This window comes from Rhincodon typus, chromosome 1 (assembly GCF_021869965.1).
Source record: "Rhincodon typus isolate 14 chromosome 1, sRhiTyp1.1, whole genome shotgun sequence".
In the NCBI taxonomy this organism is placed as follows: domain Eukaryota; kingdom Metazoa; phylum Chordata; class Chondrichthyes; order Orectolobiformes; family Rhincodontidae; genus Rhincodon; species Rhincodon typus.
The window spans coordinates 26033576-26044559 of record NC_063332.1 but is presented as its reverse complement, the minus strand read 5'-3'; the positions used below and the strand labels follow the sequence as shown (position 1 = coordinate 26044559).

Below are 10984 nucleotides of genomic sequence, written 5' to 3'. Positions count from 1 at the left end.
ATCCAGCTCTGCACCTTGTTGTCTCGAATCCTCTTACCAGCTCCTTTTTTGTTAGCTCCCTGTCTTTTGATGCTCGTGTGGCGCACACGGGGATTTCTTTTCATGTTAAAGGTGCTATGGAAATGCAAGTCACTGTCGACGCCCTTGAACATTTGTGGCTAATAATTACATTTTCACTTTGGGTCTGTGAATACCGACAAGTGGGACTGTCATGTTTCTCTGTTGGACTGTGCATCAATCTGCCACTTACTTTCAGCACCATGACATAGGGAGCTCCATCCGGGCCCAGTTTGCTGCCGTTCACCTCCACGTGCTTCAGCCACTGGATATGTGGCTGTGCGTCACTGAAGACCTTGCAGTGGAATTCAACATCACTACCCACGACCACCGACTGGTTTGCAGGCAGTCCAGCCTGGAGGATAGGCCGATGTGGAGACCTTTCTGAAAGCGAAGGAAACATCTCAGGTTAAAACAAAGTCACGAGCACACCATCAATTTGGAATAGAACAATGATTATCAAGATTCGTCCATAGGTCCACTCACATCCTTTCGCGAGGGATAGCTGTGGTCCTTAACTGGTCTGGCCTACATGTGACTCCAGACACATAGCAATGCAGCTGACTTTCAACTACCCTCTGGACAATTAGGGATGGGCAATAAATGCTGGCTTAGCCCAGAATTGCCCCATATCCAATGAGCAAATAAAAAAAAAATCAGCATGTGGGTTATATAGGATTGTTGAGATGAGGAAAAGGGTGATGGAAGCAAGGTCGACTGGAGGAGGGAACGGAATGGACATTCTCTCCTCACTATATAGAAAGACTGCTGGCAGCGTTATCATGAGTATAGAACTGGAAATGTTAATTGGCCTATCTGACCATTTCCTCCCCTGTCCTCTTGCTGCACTATGAGCTCAAACCATGATCTTGAGGAAGACAATCACAGGTCAATTCCAGGAGAATGAAACTCTCAGGAATATTTTCTTCACTCAACCAGATTCCACAAACATCCACTCTCTCCACCACTGACACTCAGCAGCAGTAGTGTGCACTATCTACAAGATGCACTGCAGAAATTCAGTAAAGATCCTCAGACAGCACTTTCAAACCCACGACCACTTCCATTTAGAAGGACAAGGGCAGCAGATACATGGGAACACAACTACCCGCAAGTTCCTCTCCAAGCCACTCACCATCCTGACTTGGAAATATATCACTGTTCCTTCATAGCTGCTGGGTCAAAATCCTGGAATTCTCTCCCTACTGTGCATTGTGGGTCTTCCTACAGCACATGGATTGCAGCGGTTCAAGAAGGCAGCTCACCACCACCTTCTCAAGAGCAATTAAGGACAGGCAATAATTTGTATATCTATCTGTATAACTTCCTCCACAACCACAACCCTTTGAGAATGGCACTTTCCTCCAGCATCTGCCTCTTGTGCACCTTTGACTTTCTTCTCCCCTTCGGCCATCTTGGCTCTAATCTCTTGACTTCCCGCCTTAAACCTCTCTGCTTCCCTCCCCTTCCTGAAGACTCCTCTAAAAGCCTTCCTCTATGACCATCAATCCTCTTACCAGCCAGCCAGCGATGCTCACAAATCACGGGTGAAATTATATAAAAAAAAGACCAGGCCACTAATGGAGCTGATTTCAACTGCTACAACACTGATCCACTGGATAGTTAAGTCATCTAAGCTCCATTTCTGCTTCAGTTTTATTTGCACATTTGCATTTTCTCTTTTAATCACCAAAACCACTCCTGACTGAGCAGCTTTCCCTCTTCCTTCAAAATCTATCTTTTGGTTCTTCAGTCTGTGCTCTTGGTCCTTTCCTGTTCTCCTGTTCTTGTCCTCTCCTTCTTGTTAAAGGGCTCCAAAATGTCTCATACAAGTGTAAATGCAAGTTATTGTTGTTACTCCCAAAAAAATGGTGAGCCTAAGGCTCTCAATGTCCAAGCTTATTCAAGGTTTGGTTGCTGTCACACCATCAATCTGAGAGAGAAGACAGGCAGTCTGAACTGCACCCCTTCCAGAAATTGTTAATAAAATTCTCAACTTTATTCAATGGTTAGAAAGTTGTACTGGGCCTGCACACTCTCCTTCACTCAAATGAAGGGGTGCTTGATAAAAACCGAAAGAACTGCGGATGCTGTACATCAGGAACAAAAACAGAAGTTGCTGGAAAAGCTGGAAAGGCCTGGAAGCATCTGTGAAGAAAAAATCAGAGTTAATATTTTGGGTCCGGTGACCCTTCCTCAAAACACATGCTTGATTTTGTTTAGTAGCTTGTTGCTGAGAGCGATGGGTGTTGAACAGTAAAGCAAGAGTACAGGTATAGTGTGATTGTGGTTGCTCACTACAAGTGGCTCATGCATCAGGACACCTTGTTTTAAGGACCTTGTGCTGGGCCACTGCATTAAACAGACCATTAAACACTGCATTAAACGGAGCCAATATACAGTAGCAGAGGGAAGTCTGCACATTTGGCAAGGTGCTCCCATGGAGATCAACAGAGGCAAGACCCAAGATAAAGCAAGGTTTAAATTTAACGCTGGCATGAGGTAATGTAACAAATCAACAGGGCAAACCACATTGCTTTGAATATTTGCTGTTAATGTTAAGTGGGAATTATCAACAGAGGTGACTTTGGATTAAAGATGCAATTAATTATGTCATACCATGCATCTCACCAAGTGTGACAGGTAATTTTAAATATTAATTCCCTTTTTACTACGTTCAATTTAAATCAACTTTTACGGTGTCCAATGTTACCACACAACCTTCTTTTCACTGTTAGCAGCATAACCATAGTTTTTAATCAAGCTCCAACCGGAAGAATATATTAGGGAGCTGAAGTGTTTGGGTCCAAATTCAGCTTCTAGTGTTAGTATTAGACTCCTGCATGATCCACAATTCTGCCATATTATTTTTACAATGAAGTCTGGCTACTCCTTTGATGTATTTTCAGAATGTTAAATATTAAGTCTTTTTTATCAGGGAGATGTAGACATGAAGGAGTAGCATGGATCATAAATTCTTTTCTCATTTTCCCAACGTTAATGAGATGCTGAATAAACATGTTATATAAAGCAGCTAAAACAACAAGACTTTCCCTACATATCTGAATTGGTAAGAGGTTCACCAGCACCTCCACAAGGCCCGTGAGGGATGGACCTTGGTCAGTCATGCTTACAAATGGTCAGCAGGTTCCTGAGTTCTTGGGCACAGTGGAGACTAAAGATCATCTCTCACTGTGGTTACACTAATGATGCTCAGAGATTATTAGACAGAATAAATGTTAAAACCTGGCTCCCATGATCCTTTTTATCCTCCTGCCACTCAGCCAATCACCAATATCCTGTGATACACCCTGCCATTCCTCACTCCCAGGTAGATGTCTCAAACGTGAAGCTTGGATATTTGACTCACTAATATGTGAACGCCACTGCAACCCATTTATATTTAACACGATCACCCCAACAGTGAGCTATTCTAAAGAAAACTCTGGATTTGAGCCTTTGTAACCTCACCATTACCTCCTCAGAATCTGCTCTTACCTGTCCTTAGTACGTGCCTGAAAATCAACTGGGGCTGTCAGGCAGTGAGCTGGAGTAAGAACCTTGGATGTTTTTCCCTTCCTCAATGCAGCCCTGAGTCCTGATTGATATCAACCCACTTGGCAAAAGCCAAGTACTGTGTTCCAAAACCCCATCTGATATCTTGGGTCGATGTGAAAGAACTCACAGCACCACTTTGCAGAAGAGCAAATGTGTTCTCCCTAATGACCTGGTCAATATTTATCCCTGCCCAACATTACTGAAACAGAAACAAAAACAGAAGTTGCTGGGAAAAGCTCAGCAGGTCTGGCAGCATCTGTGAAGGAAAAACAGAGTTAACATTTCGGGTCCAGTGAAACAGATTTTCTGGTCATTATCGCATTGCAGTTTGTGGGAGCTTGCTGTGTATCAAGTGACTCTACCATTTCCTACAATGCAGCAGTGACTACACTTTGTTGGCTGAAAAGGGCTTTGGGATATCCTGTAGCTTGAAGATAGCACCTCAATGCAAGGCTTTCATTCTCTGAAGACTAACATGTAGTTGAAATGTTTGCGGCATTTACTTCCAGCTTTAATACTTGATAAAACATATGAACTTCACTGACAACAATGGAATACTTAGTTGACAGAAGATCCTGATTTTATTAAAAATTTCAACAAAAGCTGATAATTAGTTGAGAAAATGCATAATTCAATTCTAAATGACAATTAACCAAGGCTCTTTTCAATCCTTTTCTCTTTGGCTTCATATTCTCTGTGCAGTCAATGGGTTAACTGTGAGGTATTGGGCTTGTTTGAATGCACAATGACATCTTACTAAAGGTGATCCTATTTGAATCCCTAATCAATGCAAGCGGATGTAGATATGGACCACCAATTCTTCAGCAATTTATTATCCATTCCCTGGAGAGTTTTACAATTGGATTTTCTACAATTACCTTTAAGTGTACCAGAGATCGTTGTTGTTACAGACAAAAGCAATTATTGTGGGTTTTTTTTTACACAATAACAATCATCATAATTTAAAACTTCTACTTTCATCTTCAATTCCAATCATTAAGTACCCCCCCAGTTCGCAGGGTACTCTCCTTTCACAGACCATATACTGTCTCATGTTATGGTCTCACTTCATCCCATTTAATGTCTCATGGGGTAATCCTGAATAAATACTCCCAGCTCCCCCAAGGTAATCAAGCTAGACTTTAAGAATATTCATCCATCTTGGTCATTCAGTAGCACTGCCCTATTGCCTTCCACAGTAACAAACCTCCCATCCATCCTCCCCCATCCAGTACTCTGTTTTCCCAGCACTTTCCTCTTCCTAGAATCTCCAAATTGTTCCCATCTCAATATTCCTCCAGACTCTTTTTAAAAGGATTGGCAGCTGGTGCTGTTTCTGTTAGGTCACTGTCAGTACCTTGTGTTTACTGGCCTCCACAAAGAGAATAAGGTTGATTTCAGCATTGATGTCAATCCTTGGGGGCAATTCTGACTTTGCGTGCAAGTAATGAATGGGTGGCATTGATTAAGCCAGCTGGAAGATCTTGCTCAGAAGTTCAAGTTCTATTCATAATCCACACCCTGTTAACTTGTCTCAACAGAGGTGCTATAAAAAGGCTGTGCACCTCTGGTTTCAGAAGTGGAAACTAAAATCAAAGGCCCCCTTACTCTGCTCACTCCGGGAAGGTTAGGTGTGGTCCAAATGACAGAGTTAGGCATAGCTGTGATGTTGTCCCCTGGCAAGATCACTATTGAGGTTTAGTCACTTTACAGAAACATCCTTGGCTGCCCATTGGAAAGGAAAGTATTAGCCAATGACAGAAACAATGCCTCAAGAAAGAAAGAATGAAGGATCGTGTGTTTATATAACACTTTGTCACATCCTCACAGAATCCCGAAAGCACTTTACAAGCAACAGATTCTTTTCAGACACTGTGAGTTAGGCAAGTCCTGCAGCCAATGTGTGCATTGTGTATATGTGTGTGTATATATGTATGTACATACATATGTATGTGTGTATATATAATATATATATTTTCCTATTCCTCTCTCTATAACAGTGATATATATGACCAGTCTTGCTGCCTGAAAGGCAGGTGCTACCTCAGGTTAACATCTCACCCGAGAAACATCACTTCTTCGAAATAGAGTGACCTCTTCAGTGCTGTTTGGGAGTGTCAACCCAGACAAACTTCTGGGATTGGAACATGTACCCATGACTCTGACCAGACTCAGGCCTAATATTGTAGTTGTGATTCCAACCCACCGCTCGTTTGCAGCCCCCACTCAGTCTGAAAAGCGCCATCTTACCGAGGACGTCCAGCTGGTAGGTGTGGCTAATGCTGCCATATTTGTTCTCGACGACGCATGTGTAGTTGCCACGGTCTGAGGGGACGACACTCTCCATGACCAGACTCCACTGCTGGTGTCGTAACTAGAGAAAGGAAACAGATAGAGGATGGTCAGTGGGTTCCTCCAGGGCTCTGAATTCCTGCTGCTTTCTGAACGCTCCTCTCTAATAGAAATAGAGAGCTAACTGCGGATCAAGATCGTACTTGCAAAGCACCAACTTACTGCTAGCGTCCCCATGACAAGACTACCCCCCTCCCTCCCACCCCATGATAGACTGTCCCCCTACCACACCATGATAACCCCGGTCCCATCCTATCGCCATGGTACCCTCCTTTACCCTTGCCAACATGATACATCTTCCCCCCCAACCCCTACAATCACAAACACCACCGCTTTCAACCTACCAGCACAACAACCCCTCCCTCCCATTTCCATCACATACCTGCGACAATGCCCTTCCCCCATTGTTCAGCCACTAGCCCCCACTGCCACCATTAAGTCTCTGCAGAAGTTTGGCAGAAGATGAATGGACTTGAAACGTTAACTCTGTTTCTCTCTCCGTCAATGCCACCAGGCCCGCTGAGTTTCTCCAACATTCTCTGGGTCCCACTGATGGATTACTGTCCACTGAATGCCCCCATCCATGCTAGCCCACCCTTAGGACTGCTGCCTATCAGATTTCCATCTCTTGCAAAGGCAAACTCTTGAAGTTCAAGAGCTTTTTGAGGCATTGGACAGTTGATGGTGGTCCCAGACCCAGCCTTCAGGAAAAAGCCTCCCTTTGGACCATAAAATACAGGAGCAGAATTAGGCCATTCAGCCCATCGAGTCTTTTTTGCCATTTGATCATGGCACATATGATTCTCAACCCCATTCTCCTGCCTTCCCCCGTAACCCGGGATTCCTTTACTAATCAAGAATCTATCTATCTCTGCCTTAAGTACATTCAATGACTTGGCCTCCACAGCCCTCTATGGCAATGAGTTCTGCAGATTCACCATCCTCCGGCTGAAGAAATTCCTCCTGATCTCAACTCTAAAGGGTTATCCCTTCATTCTGAAGCTGTGCCCTCAGGTCCTAGTCTCTCCAAATAGTGGAAACATCTTCTCCACATCCACTCTGTCCAGGCTTCTTAATATTCTGCAAGTTTCAATCAGATCCCCACTCAGATTTCTAAATTCCACCAAGTACAGACCCCAGAGTCCTCAACCGCTGCTCATATGACAAGCCCTTCATCCCCAGGATCATTCTTGTAAACATCCTCTGACCCCCTCCAACACCAGCACATCCTTCCTTAGGTACAGGACTCAAAACTGCTCACAACATCCCAAATGCGGTCTGACAAGAACCTTATACAGACTTAGCAGAACAGTTCCGCTCTTGTATTCTAGCCCCCTTGAAATTAATGTTAACAGTTACATTCCTAACTGCCCCATCTATTATTCTTCCTTTTATTGCTCCTGCTCAAAGCCACGAGTCCCATTGCTGAACAGAAGGCGAAGGAAGCCATTACTGTGCTCTCAGCATTAACTGGAGACCCACCAAAAGTTCATGCGGTCTGGGAAAATACATTAAAACAGTGTCACTGACTAAGGGAGTACAATACATAGATAGCACTCGCTCAATATAAAACTGCTCTCAGGAACAGTTCATGCCTGAATGCTGCAGAGGACATGGTCAAACAAGTGAGTGCAGCAAATGACCATTTCAGCTGACTCAAAGGTTTGTTGTCACTTACACTGACTACATGAGGTGTTGGGAGGAATGGGGATGAGAGTTCAGTCTTTCTGGAGAGGTGGCAGTTGCAAATATCTCTACCCGTCCTCAGTAAACACTGCTGGCATCGGAGACAGGAGTCCATAGGACTTGCTCTGGTATGGTTTTGTTTCATTACCACAGTCATGTTTGCAATCCAGTTTTCCTAGTGGAAAGGGGCATATGGGTATGGATAGAACCACACTTGGCTGTGAGTACCGATAGCCCAGTAGCGCAAGAGGTCTAGATTCAAAAATGAGGATTGTCCATTTGGGTAGGGAAACTAGTAAGCCATCAGCACCCAGAGGCGTGCACCGCAGCAAACAGTCAGCAGATTCAGGAAAGCCCGATTAGGGATTAAAGTTAGCACCTTTGTACTGCTGTTTAGAAAGAGTAGGGAGTAAAGAGCAGAAACACATTTGGACACATTTATTACAGTTTGCAGGACAATTGTTGGCTTTCTTGGTTGGTAAAGGATTAAAACAAGCCTTTTATTCATGCGGTTAAGCATGCAATGTCACATGGGCTTTAGAAGGATTATAAAACATTGCAGATTCCTGAAAGGATTTGAAAGCTGCTTTAAAGTGGAATTTTAGACTGAAAACCAACCTGACATTTTAGTTTATGTGCAATGCTATTGAACAGGCAGTATGTTTAGATAATTTTAACAAGACCAAAGAGTATTTAATGTTAGTGTACATGGTAATTTAGTTTCTTTACTAGGTTAAGAGCTAAAACTAAAAGGGTGATTCTTTTTAGTGGCTGTTGTGTTTTTGCTATTTTTCCATTTTCTGTTCTTTAAAAGGTGTGAGCTTATTCACCAGGAATAATGGACGGGGAGTGAGTCTGCATGGCTTTTCCAATCTCCAGGGGAGAACACTGAAGTAAGAGGGAACATTGACTGATTTCTCTATCACTGAAGGTGGCCATGACAAGGTAAAGCAGGATGTTGCTGAATGGAGCTATCATCGACCCTGTCCTATCTTCTCGAAGTTGGTCACTTTTGAATAAATGGAGAGGGTGGGTTCTGGGAGGGATTCCTACCCCATGGAATGTGTCCTCCCTATCTGAGACCCCTCACCACATAATACCTACTCCTATCCCAACCCACGTTGTGTCAGAGAAAGGAAAATGCAGTTAATGAGTACTCTCCCCAGCTTAATTCAGCCATAGCCTCTAGGCCAGCTGAAGAAGAGCCCAGGGTTATTCGTAAAGGTTTGGACTAGATCAATTGCCTTGGAACTGGGGTGAAAGATCCGTTAATATCTTAAAGCTCACTTCACACAATCTGCTAATCAACAATGGAAGCAAGGCCCTTTTGTTCCTTTCTGATGGCAGTTTTAAAGCATGAAACAGGATTTTTAATTGTGAAATGGGAGTGAAGGCCCACAATGTTCCACATTGAATTAGCTGCAGAGAGTAAACGGGATCTCTAAACTGTAGGGACCCTCGTTTCACTTAGACAAGGGCAGCTCAATCCCAACTGCTGGTGCTTCAGTTTTACCTTACGATTCATCTGCTGCAGTGAGACCATAGATTCATACAGCGCTGAAAAAGCCCTTTGGCCCATCGAGTCCGACAATACTATCACTTAAAGTCTGCTAATCCCAATTTCCTGCACTTGTATACCTCTGAATGTATTGATATTTGAAGTACTCATGCAAATATTTTTTAAAGGTTGTAAGATTTCCAGCCTCTGTTACCTTCTCAGACAGTGCTTTCCAGATTCCTACCACCCAGTAAGTGAAAAAAGATTTTTTTTTCCCAAATCTCCTCTGAATCTCCTGCCCCTTACTCTGAAACCATACCCTCTCATGATTGACACCTTAATCAACGGGAACAGCTGCTGTCTACTCATCCTGTCCATACCCCTCATAATCCTATACACCTCAGTCATGTCCGCCCCTCAGTCTTCTCTGCTGTAAAGAAAACAATCCAAACCTACCTAGTCTCTCTTTATAGCTCAATTTTTCTATCATCAGCAACATCCTGGTGAACCTCCTCTGTACCCCTTCTAGTGCTATCAAATCCTTCCGGTAGGGAGGTGACCCAGTACAGACTGATGCCCTGACAGACTGTTTACTCAGTGCACGATGCCCCTTCTACACACCCATGTTGGAAAGTCAAACTCCATCACAATGAGTGTCATCCAATCATGTCAAAATATTGACAGGAGTCACTAAGCCCGCACGTCAGACTCTGGGCAACCAGACGGGGATGGAATGTTTCTGGGACGATTCCCACGTTTTTGATGGAAGATCTTATCTGACATTTCTCTGAAGGTCTGGCGCCCTGTGGTCAGCTGGTATGTGCTGAAAGGTTCCACGTACAGCAGCCTGTGGTCTGCCTCGCAGTTTTAATGCTCACTCCACCACATGACCCAGCATCCCATTGACTGTGACAGTGCGACCGGCTACTGGCCCCCGAGATAGTCCCTGAGTGAGGAGGATTCCTTCTTGCAACTAACTTTGTCCGAGGACAAGGCTGTGGACCCGGAATGATCTGACTAACGTTGGATAAACCTTTGCCCTTTGGCCTCATTTGTCACATGACCAACTGTGACTTTGTCGGGGGTAGGGGGATGGGTGGGGGTGGAGCGGAGGTGGAGAGGCACTGCCATTGGTTGAAGGCTGACACAATGAGGCTGTTCAGGAGGAATCACTCACCTTGATGCCCCCGATGCGGTGCTCGCCCTTGAATTCTTTGCCGTTCTTCAGCCAGTGGATGGTGGGAGTGGGGTTTCCTGCGGCAGGGCACCGGAAGCGAACAGTGTTAGCCGCTGGCACTGCATGAAGTCTCTTCTCCATTCGGTCCGGCCGGGCCCAGTACGGAGCTCCTGAAAACACCAACAGATAAGAAAGATGATGATGGATTATATCGACGGCTGACACTACACAGTAACGCAGAGCTCAGTTACTTAGGCTGCATGGATTGAATCACAAAGAAAGTGTTGCAGAAGGAATTCTCTGGCAGCCCTTACTCTCCAGACCCACCTTCTCTAGCACTCTTGGCTTCCACTCGGTGAAGTCCAGTGCTGCCTGCAATAAGATACACTCTTCACTCACTCCCATACTGGCGGATTGCCATGACAACCATCCCCTCTGCACTTTGGCCCACTGACTCTGGCCTCTGTGCCCCTTGACCATTAGTGATAGAATCTTCAGTTCCCTGAGCCCATTCTTCCAAAAGATTTTAGAAACGTCTCTGCTTTCTCCCCAGGGATCCTTCACAAAACTATATTTTCTGTTATTCCCAACCTGGATTCTTCTATATGAAAACACCTTGAGGCAACCTATACTCTAAAATACTCTACTGTAAAAAT

General features: G+C 44.4%; 1 protein-coding gene across 1 annotated transcript in view; it reads right to left on the bottom strand.

Moving 5' to 3' along the window:
• Positions 1–10984, bottom strand: part of LOC109926441 (fibroblast growth factor receptor 3-like) — a 146738-nt gene that overhangs the window by 41191 nt on the left and 94563 nt on the right. Inside the window, exons 5-7 of the mRNA XM_048603406.1 lie at positions 10329–10498; positions 5866–5989; positions 170–441 (exon numbers count right to left, since the gene is read on the bottom strand). Of these exons, the coding sequence (XP_048459363.1) occupies positions 170–441; positions 5866–5989; positions 10329–10498 (566 nt within the window). The remainder of the gene's footprint in view (positions 1–169; positions 442–5865; positions 5990–10328; positions 10499–10984) is intronic.